Source organism: Paramisgurnus dabryanus, chromosome 21 (genome assembly GCF_030506205.2).
Source record: "Paramisgurnus dabryanus chromosome 21, PD_genome_1.1, whole genome shotgun sequence".
NCBI classification, from domain to species: Eukaryota; Metazoa; Chordata; class Actinopteri; order Cypriniformes; family Cobitidae; genus Paramisgurnus; species Paramisgurnus dabryanus.
The window spans coordinates 30,501,139-30,519,506 of record NC_133357.1 but is presented as its reverse complement, the minus strand read 5'-3'; the positions used below and the strand labels follow the sequence as shown (position 1 = coordinate 30,519,506).

Genomic DNA, 18,368 nt, shown 5'->3' with positions numbered 1-18,368 from the left:
AGTTTGTATCTGTGGTCTGCTTTATAAACACCAACGTACATAAAACATTTTATGGGCAAAAATTGGACTTGACTAAATACATCACATGAAGACCACCTAAGTAAGAACCCTTATGCCTATGATGAAAAATGTGTGAAAGTACATTTCTTTACCATAGAAGAATATTTTTAAGCAGATAAAACATAGTTTAAAATGGGGACAAAAATCCAGTTGATATTAACATCTCTTATTCTCATACATGCTTCTTATTGCAGCAATTTTTTATGTTTTCTTAGTATCATTATTTGTAAATTAAAAGTAGACCTTTGTCATGTGGTAATTTTTTCAACTACTCATAACACATTGTTAAATATTGATTCATATAGATTGGTGGAGTGGATTTCAGTGTTAAGTATGCTTCAAGTACCTAAAGTAAAATGCAGCTCATAGTTTGAGCCTTCAGGCGCCCCCTGGAGGAATATGTAAGTTATGTCAGAGAAATGGTTTGTTTCAATTAAAACATAACAAAAATAATTATAAGATAAAAAGTCATAATCTAAATGTTGTTGGTCCTGTAACGCAGTGCATAAATGAATATTTTATACATTTTAACACAAATTCGAGACCACTTAATTATATGACCGTAACTACAATAAAGATTGGGGTTAGGATGACAACAGCGCCTCCTGCGGTCAGGTGTAACACCGGCGCCGAATCGAAACTAAAACCACATAAAAACGCAGTTCCGGGACGCAAACCAAACAAGGTAAATTTTAATATATCAGCTTATATATCTGATGTTTACACCTCTGCTTGATATTTCCTTATTTATTATATAAATTATATTGTATATTGGATATTGTATGCGTGCCTGTGTGTGTGTGTACAGGTGAATTCAGGTAAAAAGGTGTGTCCCAATCTACCTGAATTCACCTTACATACGGTATGTAACTTGGTTTTAGTTCGTGCTGTGTAAAAGTGTTTTTTAGTATTTGTTTGTTAATACTAAAAACTTTGGAACATCATAGTCACATCACACTTCTTTCCAAGAATACTGTGGATGTCAATGGGGTTACTGGACGGTTTCTTTACAAACATTTCTCAAAATATCTTCCTTTATGTTCATCAGAACAAAGACACATGTGACCTAAAACTATATATTGGTTTGTAACACAATGAGAGTGAGTAAATTGTAAGAATTTTAATTTTGGGTGAACTATTTCTTTAACGCAATTTACTACATTTCTTAGGTTAAAGTAATGCCAGTGAGCAGGTCACACAACGACAGTGTTAAAGGGGGGAAGATTCCTTCAGAGAGACAGAAAATCCCTTTAAGGAAAACCAGGCTTATGGACAGTTCTCATATGACAATCCGCAACACAGCTGCAGTTTGTAACATTTTTATTTAGATTTTTGACAAACTACACTATGCAATTTTGTTATACAACGTTTTTTTTATATAGTTACTAAATGCTTAACAATTTTGTTAATAGCATGTATTTTGAAACAGTTAAGATAATGTTTTAAACAGTGGTTAAACTGCCATTTGAATCAACAATATAAAACTTGAATCAATAATATAAAACTACAAATATAAAACTATAATTAAAAACTACCTCATGTTGGGTTAAAAATGACCCAATGTTGGGTTGTTGTCAGGCAACCATGGGTTATAGCAACCCAGAACTGCGTCCATTTTCAACCAGCATTGTGTTCTGTCCAATATTTACCCAACATGGCTTAAAAATAACCCAGCCATTTGTAGTGTAATTACTTCTTAGTAATACTTAATAAAGATGTTGTTCAATTTAAGTATTGGTAGGAATTGGGTAAGATTAAGGACGTAGAATAAGGTTTTGCAGACTAATGCATTAATATTTGCTTTTTAATTTTTAATAAACAGCCAATATATTAGTAATATTAATGCTAAAAACCAACTAGTTAATAATGAGTATTGGAAACTATACTAAAATATTACCATTACCATAAATTACCATTATTTTTATTAACTCACCAAATGATTTAAAATGAGAAGGAAAAAACATGCATTTTAACATTAGACTTTAAATGTTGATGTTAAATCCACTATAGTATTAATTGATCTACAGTCCATACACAGTGTTTAGTCCAAATACATCAGAAGTAAATGTCATTAAATTACTGGTAAAATAAGAGTAATCCCTTACTTTACTCTTTACTCTAAGGAAAAAGTAATTAAATTACAGTAACTAATTACTTAGTAACCACACACCCAACACTGCATCCTACACTTCAGCTTCTCATTATATTTCCTGTATAATCAAATCAGTATTCTATGTGCAGTCCAGTCATTTATATAGACCAATGTTTTACATCTGGTGGTCACTTTTGTAAAATAAACCTGTTCAGGCTGACTTATTATCTTTTTTTAACTATAAAATTGTGTTAATGATCAGTTATACAGTATAATGTTCCTGTTTATATCAGTGGTAGAGCATTGCATTAGCAGCGCAAAAGGTCATGGGGTTGAACCCAACACATACTAGTTAAAAAAAGATTGCTTGTGCAATGTAAGTTGCTTTGGGTAAAAGTGTCTGCTAAATGCATAAATGTAATATGTTCAATCACAGAACTCCACAATTGGAGATAAAAAAAATAATATTGAAAACTTTTCATGTGAATTGAAATGTTAACATTTGGAAGTTGTGATTTGTGAATATTGTCTTTTACCTTCTGCAAGAGGTTGCTGGTGATTTAGACTCCTGATTGGATTCGACTGGTTCCTGTCATATAGCCCTACTGTATAAGGCGAGTAAGGGATGTGTTACCATGTGTGACTCTAGTGCAAACAAAGATGATGTCTCATCAGACCAAACAGCCAGTTCCTGCTGTTTACCTGAAGCCAAAACTCTCAATGAAGCCGAAAGGTATTTTGTTTATCGATTTAGCCTACAGTTTATTTCTGAGCCGGAAGGCATGTTCATTTCAATTCTTTATTTGTAGGGCTTTTCACAGTTGTTAATCGTTTCAAAGTAATTGGGAAAAAACATGTCCGGTATACGGCCAAGAATTTTCCTTTTAGTGCATTCCTAGATTTATACCCTAGTTATTCCTTTTATTGTAGATGAGAAACTTATTTTCTCATGGTGATTTGATAAATTTGTTGATGTTTTTATTAGTGTTGAGGTTGGCCAGCAGAAGAGAGTGGGCTCTCCAGGGCTCTCCAGCTGTGTTTCCATGAAAAGTGAGGCATCAATGGATCCACCAATTAAATTAGAGAAGGAAGATCAATGGTAATACACAATTTAACACATTATATTCTGTAGTGACATCAAATAAACATTTACAAACCACAATCCATTCATGATCAGTACAACATACAATACTCCCCTTACATAAATAATACATAACACATCCTACATAACAGCACATGTCATGGACAACATTGTAAAATAATATGAAACAATATTAAGAGTTACCGCGTGTGCCTTTTGAACCATGCAGATAAATGATATTTGTGGAAGCCATACATGTCAGCATCTTAACGTATCCATGTGGATGCTACGCTCTGACCCATAGTTCCATAGTCAAGTGCACAAACACTGTGTCACGTGTACATTACATAGTATTAAAGAAACAAACACCTTTTTACTGTTCATGAATTACCTGTTTTTACTATGATAAACTGTTATTTCTTAAGTTTTCAGGCAGAGAGACCCTATGTTGACAGCTGTGTGTCGGTTCAGAGCAGCTGGTCTGTAGATTTACCACCCAATATCCATGCGGATGTTTCTTCCACTCAGCAAAGGTTATGATTGGTCTTTTTAGTACCTATTATTAATTGTTGCCTGATATTGTATTTCCTTGAATCTAATTCTATTTTATTATTTTTTCAGTCGTCCCATGACAAAGTATCAAACGAATGTTACTGCTGTGTTGCAGGTTAGCTAACTTTTTAATGTTTTAATGTACAAAAAAAATCTGTGAAATATCATAATACAGTACAAAATACTGCAAGATTACACGGATAAATTCATTTTTATTTTGCTTCAGCAACTTGAAAAGAAAGTCCTTGATTTTGTGAAGAAAGAGCTCAGAAAAATCATCAAGCTTTTAAATCCAGATCCTTTGGATTGTGTGAACAGTCAACCAGAGGAAGAAGAGATTGGGAATGCTGTCGGGGCCAAAGAAGCAGCGGTCAATATCACAATACACATTCTGAAGAGCATGAATGAACACAGCCTTGTCGACAAGCTACTTCAATGTTAGTATGTCTGTGTGGGCTGTACATTGTTTTCAAAATTAAAAAGACAGTAATAGAGATTGTAGCTTTACTCTATTTATATTTTTTTGCATTTTCTTTATCTAGTTCAAATTTCTGCATATCAGCAAAAGCTTAAGTCCAATTTGAAGAGCAGAAGCGAATGTGTATTTGAAGGAATTGCTAAGCAAGGAAATCCAGCCCTCCTCAACAAGATCTACACAGAGCTGTACATAACAGAAGGAGGGAGCGGAGAGGTCAATAATGAGCATGAGGTGAGACAGATTGAGACAGCATCCAGGAGACCAGAGACACAAGAAACGCCAATCAAATGTAATGACATCTTTAAAGCTTTAACTGGACAAAACAAACCCATCAGAACTGTGTTGACTAAAGGAGTTGCTGGAATTGGAAAAACCGTCTCTGTGCAGAAGTTCATTCTGGACTGGGCTGAAGGAAAAGCAAATCAGGATGTTCACTTCATATTTCCACTTCCATTTAGAGAACTGAATCTGATTAGCCAAAACCAGTACACTTTGGAGCAGCTTGTTAATTTTTTCTATAAAGAAATCAATGGATTAAAACTTTCAAACCTTGAAAACTACAAAGTCATTTTTGTCTTTGATGGCCTGGATGAGTGTCGACTGCCTCTAGATTTTAGGAACAATAAGAGGTGCTCTGATATAACTGTGGCTGACTCAGTGGATGTGCTGCTGACAAATCTCATCAAAGGGAATCTGCTTTCTTCTGCTCTGATCTGGATCACCACTCGACCAGCAGCAGCCAATCAGATTCCTCCTGAGTATGTTGATCAGGTAACAGATGTACGAGGGTTCAATGACCTTCAGAAGGACGAGTATTTCATGAAAAGAATAAGCGATCAAAGTCTGGCCAACAGTATCATTACACACATCAAATCATCCAGGAGTTTGTACATCATGTGTCACATCCCAGTCTTCTGCTGGATTTCATCCACTGTTCTTGAAAGAATGTTGAGTAAAGCAGAGACTGGAGAGATCCCCAAGACTCTTACTCAAATGTACACACACTTCCTGATCTTTCAGACACAACAGATGAATGACAAGTACAGGGAACTTCGTAATTTAGATCCAAGCTTGAGTAGAGAGAACATTCTTTCGCTCGGAAAGCTGGCCTTCCGGCAGTTGACGAAAGGTCATGTGATCTTCTATGAAGAAGACCTGAAAGAGTGTGGCATTGATGTCAAAGATGCATCACTGTACTCAGGACTGTGCACCCAGATCTTCCGAGAGGAGTTTGGATTATACCAACGGAAAGTCTTTTGCTTTGTGCATCTCAGTTTCCAAGAGTATCTGGCAGCTTTATTTGTTCACCTCCAATGGCTTACAACCCAACAGCCCATAAGTGATGAAATTCAGATACCATCCCATGACAGAGAATTCGGAGAGCTTTGTATGACTTCAACTCTGTTTGACCTACACAAGAGCGCTATAAACCAGGCTTTAGGGTCAAAGAATGGCCATTTTGACCTTTTCCTCCGCTTCCTCCTTGGTCTTTCACAGGGGCTCACTGAGACGTTGTTTCGGCACCTTTCAATACAAATAGGAAACAACTCACACAACAGGGAAGACACAGTCAGATACATAAAGGAAAAGCTCGGGGCAGGTCTAAGCCCTGAGAGATCCATCAATCTTTTCCACTGCCTCAATGAACTGAACGACCATTCTCTGGTTGAGCAAATTCAAGCGTACCTTCAATCGGGAAGACTTACATCTGAGACACTTTCACATGCCCAGTGGTCGGCTTTGGTGTTTGTGTTGCTCACAAGCGACGAGGGGTTGGAGATTTTTGATTTGAGAAAGTTTTTGAAATCAGATGATTGTCTTTTAAAGCTTCAACCTGTTATCAAGGCCAGTCGAATTGCCATGTAAGTACCTCTTAAAGTAACTCATTCTTGCAATAGATTGTGCCTTTTTAAAGCCTTTTGTAAAAGGTTTGTTGTGATTCTTAGATTGTCTGCATGCAACCTGACCAAGACATCCTGTTCAGCTTTGGCTTCTATTCTCAAATCAAATCCCAATGTTCTGAGAGAACTGGACCTGAGTTATAATGACCTTCAAGACAACGGTGTGAAACATCTTTGTTCTGGACTGCAGAGTCCACACTGCAAACTGGAGACATTAAAGTAAGGAACAATATTCTAGCCTAGCACACATCTGACGAATTAGTAAGGAATAATTGACAACCGGCCATTTAATGTATTTTCAAATAATTCAAAGAACCGGAGTCAATTATTCTGCTTATACCACAGTAACCACAAACATTGCTCTGGTGGTTATTTTAAGACATTTGATAGGTTAGGTGTGCTTTTATCGAAAAATAATGCATAACCGTGAAACATTTCTAAATCAATCAAAATAAAGCATTTAAAAGACCTCTGGTATATAAGTGGTAAATAGTTGTTCATAAATGTAATTGTTCTAGACTGGAGTTTTGTAGACTCAGAAGACAAAACTGCACAGTCCTTGTTTCTGCTCTTAAGTCAAACCCATCACATCTTAAAGAGCTGAACCTGAGCTACAATGAAATTGGAAATGATGCAGCAACACGGATTCTGGGTTTGCTTCCTGATTGTAGGCTGGAGACTCTTAGGTCTGTATGTGTTTGATTGAGAGACTGATATTTTTGATAAATAGCAAAATGTCAGTTATATTGGCTTAGGGGTTGGCAACCCTTGGCACGTCTTCCAAAGACTATGAAAGTAATATATAGTAGTAATCCTTCTTTGCAATCACACAGCGTTAAGTGGAATGCTGTTTTTTACTAAAACTAATTTGTATTAATAATTATTATCATCAACTAAACAGCACATACAGGTCAGCTTTCCCATTGTAGTATGATGGTTTGGCACAGATAGGTAAGCCAAGCTAAGGTCATTAAAACTTTGATTCTGAGGCACCACGAAAGGCTCTCCAAAGTGTTGATGATTGTTTTACTAGAAATAGTTAATCTATTTGAATCTAAATTTTTGAATTCTTATTTTTACCATGCTGGAAATGAAACTGGGAAAAATAATCAAAACCGATAAACAGAATCAGAATTGAAATGGACAATTCTAATGATCCACAAACAAAGGCACAGAGCAGGGAAGACCAATTTGGCTTTCCATATTGATTCCAGGCTGTTGCCAGCCCCTGAATATAGTTTCTACTTTGTTTACAATTATCAATAGCTATTCACTGTCAATTACAGGCTTTCAAACTGTGGGATCACAAAAGAGGCCTGTGTTTTCCTTGAATCTGCTCTGAATTCAAAACCGTGTCACCTTAAAAGACTGGACCTGAGTCATAATAAACTTTGGGACTTAGGAGTTCAGGTGTTTCCTCGTTTACTTAGAAACCCAATTTGTAACCTGGAAGAGTTGAGGTAGGTGTGCAATGAACTCGTCTTTGAGAAATTAGATTTTTATACTTTTTAAGGGGCCAATTACTAAAGATGTGGGTACCTACTGTATTGCATTTATTTCTTTTTTGTTTACATATCTGAGATCCATTTAAATTCTATAGAAAAACAAATTTGAAGACTGTGGCAGTCAAAGGATTGTTGACTATTCATATCATATACAACACATTAATAAATTTGTTGGGACAGACAGAAACAGAGTGTAAAGCCCTGTCTATGCAAACTTGTGTTGATTGAAACAAAATTTGTCATTTTTATTGTCACCATGCTGTAATATAAGGGCACACAAGCAGTTTGGCTACAGAGCTGCATGCTAGTTTTTGTTTGATACTTTCAAAAGATTTGCCCTATTTTTATATTCTCCTTATATTCTTTATATCATGTGTAATACGTGTCCCCAATTTGTAACAGATTTCTGATGTATGAAAGAGTTTAAACGTAACATATCAGTAAAACAAAATGTACAGGATGTGAAGCTTTTGCATATTAATATAGAACATGATAGTTGCCCTGGGTTGGTTTTGAGGGTCTTGATCAGACTAGTGATCATCTTCCAATTAATATAAATATCCTCATTACATAAATTCTGTATATGTTAGTTTAAAGTAAGTCTCATGTTCTCTGGACAGAGCTTAAATCAGAATCTGCTGACATTATTTTTGTAAAAAGCTCACTAAAACGTTTTTTTTTTTCAGATTGGAGAGTTGTAATATGACGTTTGAAGGTTGTGGACTCTGTCTGGAGGAGTCTCGCCTCAGAGCTCTTGATCTGTCTGATAATAACCTGCAGGATAGAGGAGTGAATAAGCTTGTGAACTCACTGAAGAATCCACTCTGTAAACTTGAGAAATTAAGGTTATGTCTCTTATTCCGGGTCATTTTATGTATTTATGAGCTATAGTTGATAGTTACTTTGAGAGAGATAGTTACGTTTGTTTTTGAAATGCTCTTAGCCACAATGTAGAAAGAAAAACATGAATCCTCAAGAGGCCACACGACAGATGTTTTGCTAGCTTACAATTAGCATGCAGGACCAAATTTGGCCACTCAAGGCCAGGTGAAGCAGCGAATTGAAAACCTTGGAGATCTTACTGGCATACTGCTGAGTGCAGACAAGAGAAGACTGTCAAAGCAGGAAGAGCCGAGTGCCTGTCTAAACTATAAAACCTTATCTGTGCGGAAAGGTCCAGCCAGCTGCAGCACATCATTCAAAGATGCACCCCTAGACAGTGCCTTAGAGATTGATACATTCCTGGTGAAGTGGGCCTTGACTCATAGAGGTGAAGCCATACCAGCCTCCTTATAGGACAACCCTATATCACGAAAATGCGTGACTATTTCACGCATGGACCAGCGTGACAATGTCACGCTTTGCCGCGTTTGAGCGTGAGCATGTCACGCTTTGCTGTTTGTGTCACTGTCACGTATTGGTTACTCAACTTTTTTTTCCTATTTTCAAACCATTGTCGCTTCGGTTTAGGGTTAGATTTGGTGCTTGTGTTATATGTCACTTTAAGTATTTGTCACTTTAAGTATTGGTTTATAAAAATAAAAGATACAATACTTATTCTTTTATATTTTCTAAACTTTAACCAATTGTCACCTGACGTTGGGGTTAGAGTTTGTTTAGGTAAGGGTGTCATTTTATGTAAATCTAACCCTAAACCGAAGCGACAATGGTAAGAAATTAGGACAAAAAAGTTGAGTAACCAATACGTGACAGTGACACAAACAGAAAGCGTGACATGCTCACGCTCAAACGCGGCAAAGCGTGACATTGTCACGCTGGTCCATGCGTGAAATAGTCACGCAATTTCGTGATACTGGGTTGTATAGGACACAGCAGCATCTGTTATTCAATGAGATAAGCGTTGCTTGGTGACTGTGTTACCTCTGTTGCGGCCACTAAAACAGACTGTAAGGTGAGAGAACTGACATGATAGGCAACTGGCCTAAGCAGTGGATGTAGATCCTCACAGCCCTAACTGGACACAGTAGGTGCAGCCTTTCCTGCCCTGGTGATTCATGTGGCGAAAAAAAGATGGCCTAAAGCATCAGCCAGTTGTAAAAGGTACCTTTGTAGTGTAATTCTGTAGGCAAAGAATACATGATGCCTAGGGAAAATCTAAGCAGGAAGAGGTTACTGACAGAGTCCTCTACTCTTTTAAATGAAGTTGATGCTAATAATAGAGCCAATTTAAGAGTCAGAAGCTTCTCTGCGGTTGACTCTAAGGGGTTGTGCACAACAAACCGTTTAAACGTGGCTAAAAAACGAGGCAAACCCCGAGACACCAAAGGATGTCTTACCGCAGAGGCTTCGCTGATAGGTTTGTGGCTAGCAGAAGCTAGAGGCGACCAGAGGGAACATTGAATCGACTTTTTAGGGGTGCACAGATCCAAACACCCTTGGCCTCAAACCCTGCATCAACAGGATGTCTGTTCCCATATTGCAGAATCAGAAGTGCATTTTGCCACATGTGCTTGCACACAAAAGGAATTTCCTTTGGTTTTGGATGCTTCTAGTACAGGCATTCAAGACAATAAAGTAAAAGACAAATGTAAAGGAACTAAAATATAAGAGGCATTGTGTAGGTTAATATATTGTTGAGTTAACATATCTACAGATAGTATGTACAAAGGGGCAATGTTGAGTACAGTAGAGGTGTTATGTGCAGGAAATAATGTTGATAAATTAAATCACTTATAATATGGTATAATGGAGTGGAAGTACACAGTGTTACTATAGTTCACTTGTGGAGCAGTTGGCTGTTTAAGAGGGAGATGCCTGTGGCAAAGCTGCATCTGTTTCTGGAAGATCTGGTATTTAGTGCTCTGAAGTGTTGGCCAGAAGGCAGCAGCTCAAAAAGATTATGTCCATGGGATGTGGAGTCTTGGATGATATTTCTTGCCCTGTTCTTCAATATGAAAGAATCGGGTCCTGAAGAGTGGGCAGGGGAGCACCAATAGTCCTCTGAGCAGTTTGATCTATCCGTTGTAATCTTTGTATGTCTGATTTGGTAGCTGAGCCACACCAAACAGGTACTGAAGTAAGTCTGATTTGATAACTGTTTAGTGGAACTGGGTTAGTAGTTCGGTAGCAGGTTGAACTTCCTCAGGCGAAGAAAGTACAACCTCTGCTGGCCTTTCTATGTGGGACTTCTACTTCTGGTTCTGTGAGATAGTGGAGCCCAGGAACCTGAATGACTCCACAGTATCCACTGTGCTACCTAGGATGGTGAGGGGAGGGAGTGATTGAGGGTTTCTCCTGAAATCTATCAATTATCACCACTTTCTTGAATTCCTTCAGCTCTAGGTTTTTTTGACTGCACCAGGCACTAGTTCATGTTTACTGTAGACACGGGTTGAAAGAATATTAGCACTTTGATTGGTACCGCCTGCTACTTACTTGTTTGCAATCAAAACATGTAATCTAATTTGTATGTTGTCTCAAGGAGAGTGAAAGAATCAGTGAGCACATTTACACCTTGTTTTAAGATGCATTTTGGTCGGTCGGATAACAAGTAGACGAGAGAGACACATAACCATTCACATTTGGTGTTTAAATTAGGGCTGAACGATACATCAAATTTTCATCATCATCGCGATATGAACTCACGCGATGAACACATCGCAACAGACAGCCTTGACGCGATGAATGAAGGGAAAATGGTAAGCGCATGTAATAAACGTTTGACCTATCACGTTTAGTCCTGAAGACATGCCCTGCGTCCCAAACCGCACACTTCCATACTATATAGTAGGCGAAAAGCACTAATTCTTGTACTCTTTGCATACTAGTTTGGGACGCATTCATGCTATTAGGCCAATCAGAGGAACGCCCAAGTCAGCTACGCTCAGATTGATTTGTGAGGTGTTAGTTGCGATGCTGTGCCTGTTAGCAAAAACGATGGCTGAGGAAGGAGAGAAGAGTGAGGAAAATGTGTTGTCAGACGAAGACCTTGTGGTGAAAAGGAACTGCACTTCAGCTATATCATGGAATTATTTTGGATTTAGGAGAGATGACGCCACAAACACAGGTACTGTGGAAGCGGTGATTCACATATTGCGTCTATTGCGCGCTCAAGTTCATCATTTCAAATGTAGGCGCGCAATATGTGCGCTCTGGAAGCGCCGCGGTCGCGACTCGCACACTTTTCAACGCTTTCCAGGCTTTTCAAAAACATTTTAACTTTTCAGAATGACACAAGCGCAGCGTGCAGGTCATGTGACAATAACCTACGTGTCTAGTGTTTTCCACGCGTTTTTAGGCGCGACATGTGAATGGCCACTAAAACATGAAAAAATCTAAAATATTTATCGCAACTCACATCGTCATCGCAACTTTTCCTCACATCGTGCAGCCCTAGTTTAAATCCATCTCTTTTGTCCACTTTTCACAGATTCTGTCCTGAATACTTCGAGAAGATGGTCTATGGGCTAGTTATAAAAATACAAGCAGTAGAAAAGATGGGTTTAAGTTGATGCGCACTAATATTATGTGAGAGAACCGCTGCTTGTGTTGTTAGTAAACAGATCTAAAGATCATGCCAAACTGTAATTTCACACTAAAAGTCAGGACTGCTGGAAAAACATTGTGCTCGGTACATCACACATTAGAGGTGGAAAGTAGGTGGTTTTAAGTGGCTGCTCACCCAATTCAACCACATGAGCATCTACACCACAAAAGCAATCCATTCTAATGCCTTTTCAACTACATCTGAATGAGGGCAAAAGTGGACAAGCTCAAAATGTTTTACACCTGTATTTAGCGTTGTCCACTTGTGATCAATTACTCATAACAATAAGCACTTATGGTAATACCCATATAGAGTCGAATCGTTTAAACATAATATTATTATCATAGCATGATACTTTGACAAAATAGTTTAAAATGACACACACATTCAGACTGCTTGTCATCTTCTGTAGGCTGTCAGGTTGCAAAATGAGCGATAATGGTTTCTCATATCTGGCTTCTGCTATGGGATCAAACCCCTTCAGCCTGAAAGAGTTGGATCTGAGCTCAAATAATCCTGGATCCTCTGGAATAAGGCAGCTGTGTTTAGTTCTTGGAGAGAAGAGTTGTGCTCTTGAAAAGCTGGGGTCAGTGTTTTAATAGCAAAATGTTGAGTGAATTATTTTGAATACATTTTAAAGAGATAAAACTGAATGTTTATAGTAATAAAATATCCCTTGATCATAAAACAGTTTTCAATGAACACAAAACAATTGAAGAAACAGTAAAAATGGTAATGAATAAAGCTATCAAACCATTGACAACTTTAAACCAACATGCAGTTCAAAACCTTTGCTAAAGAAATAACATTTGACTCCATATTTAAAAAATAAATAATAATTTTTAATAATTTTATAATTTTTTTCTCCTGAGCAGGTTATCCAACTGTTCGCTCCCTGATGAAAGTTTTGAATACTTGGCCTCATTTCTGAGTTGTCAGTCCTCATTGATTGAGTTGGACCTTAGCAGAAACTTCATCAGCCAGCAGAGGGAGGACTTTCTGAGATCTATATCAGACATCAAACTTTCATTTTAAGTGTAATTTTACATTTTTGACATCATGCATTCAATATAAAAAAACATTACAAAAGTTTATTGTCTAATGACAACTGTAAGCAGATTTTTTTTAAGCAGAGTGAATTGCTTATACTGAGACATTGATTTTTTTTTATACATTTTTAAAGCAAATGGATTATACAGTAAAAGTTGAATGTATTTTTATTTTATTTTTTTAAGTATTTTTGAGACTTTTATCATTGTGCAAGTGTAGCAATATTTGCATTCTATTTGGAGTCCGGCTTTATTAAGTTAACTGTAACTGAAATAACAGAGTATTATTTATATTCTTCTGTCATCCACTACACAAACAGTAAAGAGGGAGTTTGTTATTTTATCTTGAATATGAAAGTAGATGTGGCCTTAATTTGGCCTTCCAGTTATAAACGAACAATCTGTCATTATTTACCCATTCTTGTGGTATTTCAACCCTGTATGTGTTCCTGTGTAGCTCAGTGGTAGAGCATTGTGTTAGCAGAGCAAAAGGTCAAGGGTTAGAACCCAGAGAACACACATACTGATAAAACAAAATGTATAGCCTGTAGTGCATTGTAAGTCACTTTGGATAAAAGTGTCTGCCAAATGCATAAATGTAATGTAATGTATGCAGGATGTCAGTATTGAAAAATCATAAATAATGAGCAGGGAACTGCTCATCTTCTTTCCTGAAGCTCATTTGCACTTTCAAAAATATTGACATCATTTCTTTTGGTTTTCATGAGTGTAATAACCAAAAAAGTAAACAAAAACAGAACTTGAATTTTTCAGTGAACTGTTCCTTTAAAACATGTGACATGATTTTGTGGCACATAATAAAATATTTTTAGTTGTGTATTTTTTATGTCTGATTGCCTTGGTAACGTTTGAGGGACTTCAGAGGTGTGTCCCTAAAGTGGGTGTTTAAATTCTTTCATAGTTTGTTTTACAGAGAAACAGAAGGATCGCTGAAAAGATCTCACATACAAAAAGAGAGAAGCTTTGAGAAAGACTGATGAATGGTGGAGAGGAGAGAGAGAGGACGACATCTGAGCATGAGAAGAGAGATAAAGTCCAGAGCGTGTCACAGAGGGAAAGTTGCTTTATGCTGCTTGAGCTGCAAAGATTCGGCTTATACGTGGATGTTTAAGAAACAAGGGCACAGAATGGAAAAATACAGTAAACAAAAAAATTAACAAAAGTCTTGCAAATCCAAATAAATAAGAGACATACAGCTCAGATCTGAGGATAAAGGCAAAGGATATTCTTGAAAGAAGAACCAAGGTGACAAATACAACCTTGAAAACAACTGGCAAGTTACAATTCTTGTTTTTTATTTCTCTACATGTCATTACTTGCGAACCTAAATTAAATTAGGCATATGATTATTTTCTATTCGCTTTCTGTGATATAACATGTTGTGGTATTGAAGACGTACAGTATCAGAGATTTACTTGTTCGCAGCACATTTGTCTGAGCTGTTGATTTGCCATGTTTATTATTGGATTGGAAACTTAACAGACGTTGGTACTACATACTACGTTTGGTGTATGCAGTTGTGACTCTTCTTTTAACTGTTTTAAAATTTGTACGTAAATTTATATCGGTTATAAAACTGTTTTTTTTGTTTTTGTTTTGTGGCTTGGTTCTTGTTTGTTAGCTTTTGACTGAAAATGCTTTTGAAAACTTTTGTTTTAATACCTACTTTCTCTTTCAGGTCCAAATGGACCAAAAAGACACAGTTTGGGCCTGTTTAAATAACATTTCATTCTGAGCAAATATTTAAAAGTTCCATGGCTAACATCTTATTTTCATGATGGGTGGTTTGTGACATATATTTGGTAAAGACTCAAGAAATACTTTATATCTCTTAGGGCAGAATGTTAAATATCATTTTAGTTTTCAAATTCTTTCTCCTCATTGCAGATGTTTGTTTGTAATCTTTATCAGAAGCCAGACGTGAAGAGTGTGTGATAAATTGTGTTGGTGTTTACAGCTGTTCTTCATTCATCTGATAGCACAGCTACACTGATGGACCCAAACACCTTGAAGAGTTTGTTAGGGGTTAAGGGGTGATAGTTCTAGAAGTTATCTCCTAAAAGAGGGAGTGTAACTTCATCCCCAGAACTATGAGCAGTGAACAGAAACAAATGTGATAAAAGTCTGCCTGCTGCTAAAATTTAAATTTGTGCATATTAGGAAAAGTAAACTAGATTTAGAATTGGAGTCATAGCTGTCAACCCTCCAATTTTCCTGGGATTTCCCGTATTCTACCATGCTATAAATAGTATCCAATAAATACACATTGTGAAAACACATTACTAAAGCAGCTCAACCAGGCCTCATCCCTTTTTAAATGTCATAGAAAGAGTAACGGGCTCATTTTGCCCCAAGATGACCCACTGACTGGGGTACTCCTACTTCTCCAGTCATGCCTCTGAATTTCACCTCTGTCGAAAGTCCTGAAACCAGTACTGGAGAAATACCTTCCCAAATACCCGGCGTTCCAGGATGTCTTCAGTAAGTGGTTTGGGGTGCCCTGCCCATCCCGGAGCAGAAGACCATGGAGGAGTACATCCAGGAGACTTTAAAGCAACGTTTCATCTGTCTACTTCTGCTGCTGCTTCCAGTTTCTTCTTTGTGGGCATAAAAGACAGAGGTTTGAGACCCTGTATAGTTTATTGTACCCTCAATTCCCAAACAGTCAAGTATAGCTATCCCCTTCCTCTTGTCCCTGCTGCCCTCGAAGAACTATGTGAAGCTCACATCTTCTCCAAACTGGACTTGTGGGGGGCATATATCCTCATTTGCTGGAAGGAGACAAATGGGAAACTGCCTTTATGACCCTCTCTGGTCACTATGAATGAAGAGTAATGCTTTATGGTCTCTCCAACTCTTCCTCTGTATCCCAAGGCTAAATGCATAAGGTTTATTTGGAGTTCACTCAATGATTTGTCATCATCTACATCGACAATATTTTTAGACAAAACTCCTGGAACCTGGCTGAAAACAGCCAACATATCAAGCAGGTCCTGCAAAAGCTCTGTGAGCACCTGCTATACCTCAAACTGAAGAAGTGTGAATTCCACAAGTCTCCCAACCACTTCTTGGGCTACGTCATCGACCCCACAGGTATCCAGAGATGGACCAGAGGTAGGTGGATGCCAGAGGCGTCATGCCCATTCAAACTGAGGGGGCACGTGCCCCCCTGGTTTTTTAGCCAAATTGGATTTTACATGCAACCTCAAAATCAAAGAAGCTACATTAGTCTGTTATTTGTCTTTTAATCTGTTTAATATGAACAATATTATCAATTCTGTGCTGCATCCTTGTCACTTTTCAGAGATTTTTGCCGTTTTTGATTATGTTACATTACTTTATTCGTCATAGCGTCTGAAGCCCCATTCAGACAGACAGCGACCAGCAGTAGCAGAGCGACGCGATCTCATTCATTTTAATGGAAACCGGATGACTTCCGGGGACACGAGCGAAAGTGACCATTGGCGACCGTATGGGCGGGTCCAGCAACGCAAATGTGCAATGTCGATCGAATTTATGCAAATGCCGATCGAATTTCGGGAGTGACTACCAATGAGAACGAAGCAGTGGAGTTCACGTCATCCTTTTGTCGTCAGTTACTGGCGTGGATGGTTCTCATTTGTTTATGACAATCAGATTTAGAAACGCCTCATTGAAAGAGACGGGCGACACACAGCGATAACGTCGCTGGCTGTCTGAATGAGGGGTGAGCGTGCTCACGGGCTCTTTGCTGTTGCTGCTGCATTTTGCTATCTGAGGAATTAAAACGTATAAGAAACGCTCACAACATTTACAATAAAAGATCTTCTCCTGTCTGTCTCTTGTGTCTTCGTACCAGTCGACCAATTCTCTAAACCCTGCAAACTAATACCTCTCAAAGGCCAGCACACAGCATTGTGAACCCCAGTTCATATCTCGAGTTTGGAAAGCATTCTTCAAGGTGCTCGAAGTTACTTTTAGTCCGACACTAGGTCACCACTCTCAGACTAATGGCCAGACTGAGTGTAAGATCCAGGTGATCAGGAGATACCTCCAATCCTACTGCCACCAAAACCAGAACTGGTCTAGCTCCTTTTCTATGTGTCCTAGGTTACCAGCCACCCATCTCTTCATCTGCAAACACAAATGGTGCTTTTCCATCGCATAGTACCCCACGGTTTGGGTCAAGTTGGGTCGGCTTACCTCACTTTGGCTTGGGTAGCTATTCCATTGAGTTTAGTAACACTTTGAAGTGTGTGAGAATTATAGGCGTGTCGTTATATTTGCGTTGCCTACTGCTATGACATCATACAAGTGAGAGCGTCGTTGTACATTCCAAATTTCTCAGTCCGCCACTAAATTACAATTGACCACCTTTATCACTACCTCTGTCTCACCTGTTTCGCTGAGCCTCGTTTAAGTTGCATTTAGGCAAATATGTGGACGTGTGCCGACACAAACTGCAAGTCTGGAAAAATTTTTTATGGTGTTCCTGGTTCACAATCTGTGGATGTTTTTCATCGCTAAAAGGGAGTTTGGGAACTTATAGCAGAGCACAGATAACAACATGTTTGCTTGAGACAGCGCAAGCTAGCATCAAGGTAAAGCCAATCTTTTACAATGACGCTGGTAGTGACGATTCTCTCAGACCAATCAATGATCTACAGCGTTTTAGCGTCACTTTTTGGTATCAGCTCAGGTGGAAAAGCCCCCAAAAGTAAGCTGACCGGACCAGACCTAAACCAAACCGTGGGGTACTATGCAATGGAAAAGCAGCAAAAGCTAAGTCGTCCTCACCATATGATTTGCTTATTTATTTCAATAATCTTCCATTTGTTTACCACTCTTTAGCATCTCTCATTTAAAACATATTGCTACATTTTACTCACCCTTGTCTGATCTTTTCTGTGGCAGGACACAACTCCTCTGTGGATATTTGTGTGCATGGAAACACATTTTTTGTAAATTGCATGTTCATGCACATTTTGTCATCTTGCTGTAAAAGCAGTAATGTGTAATCACTATGAATTGCATAGCTGTTGGTTTCTCTGTGAAAACATGTGCTGAGAAGCTGTGTTGCCTTTTTCAACTCCAGCTTCACAATGAATATTCTGTATGCTTCTTTCAAGCCTGGGCTTGTAGT

General features: G+C 38.1%; 2 protein-coding genes across 4 annotated transcripts in view; both read left to right on the top strand.

The window, feature by feature from the left end:
- Positions 1 to 651: 651 nt before the first annotated feature.
- Positions 652 to 13,883, top strand: LOC135775956 (NACHT, LRR and PYD domains-containing protein 3-like). 3 transcript variants are annotated; one of them, XM_065286558.1, is made up of 14 exons: positions 684 to 745; positions 1,230 to 1,367; positions 2,699 to 2,885; positions 3,138 to 3,251; positions 3,659 to 3,766; positions 3,855 to 3,900; positions 4,012 to 4,222; positions 4,328 to 6,125; positions 6,210 to 6,383; positions 6,683 to 6,850; positions 7,451 to 7,624; positions 8,356 to 8,514; positions 12,589 to 12,762; positions 13,052 to 13,883. In XM_065286558.1, exons 3-14 carry the CDS (start codon positions 2,788 to 2,790, stop codon positions 13,209 to 13,211), a joined length of 3,384 nt encoding a protein of 1,127 aa, XP_065142630.1. In that variant the 5' UTR covers positions 684 to 745; positions 1,230 to 1,367; positions 2,699 to 2,787; the 3' UTR covers positions 13,212 to 13,883. The 3 variants fall into 3 exon arrangements, with proteins under 3 accessions (XP_065142631.1, XP_065142630.1, XP_073669059.1); XM_065286559.1 differs by lacking the exon at positions 1,230 to 1,367 and having other exon boundaries at positions 652 to 745; XM_073812958.1 differs by lacking the exons at positions 684 to 745; positions 1,230 to 1,367 and having other exon boundaries at positions 2,845 to 2,885; positions 3,138 to 3,202.
- A 262-nt stretch (positions 13,884 to 14,145) lies between these two features.
- c1qtnf7 (C1q and TNF related 7) overlaps positions 14,146 to 18,368 on the top strand; it is a 63,110-nt gene continuing 58,887 nt past the window's right edge. The window contains exon 1 of the mRNA XM_065282560.2: positions 14,146 to 14,519. The gene's annotated coding sequence lies outside the window, so the exon portion shown is untranslated. The remainder of the gene's footprint in view (positions 14,520 to 18,368) is intronic.

Excerpts from the sequence above, each read along its gene's own strand:
- LOC135775956 (XM_065286559.1), top strand. The coding sequence starts at position 2,788 with ATGTGTGACTCTAGTGCAAACAAAGATGATGTCTCATCAGACCAAACA. Across the intron at positions 2,886-3,137 it reads ACTCTCAATGAAGCCGAAAG|TGTTGAGGTTGGCCAGCAGA; the intron begins GTATTTTGTTTA and ends TGTTTTTATTAG. Across the intron at positions 7,625-8,355 it reads TGTAACCTGGAAGAGTTGAG|ATTGGAGAGTTGTAATATGA; the intron begins GTAGGTGTGCAA and ends TTTTTTTTTCAG.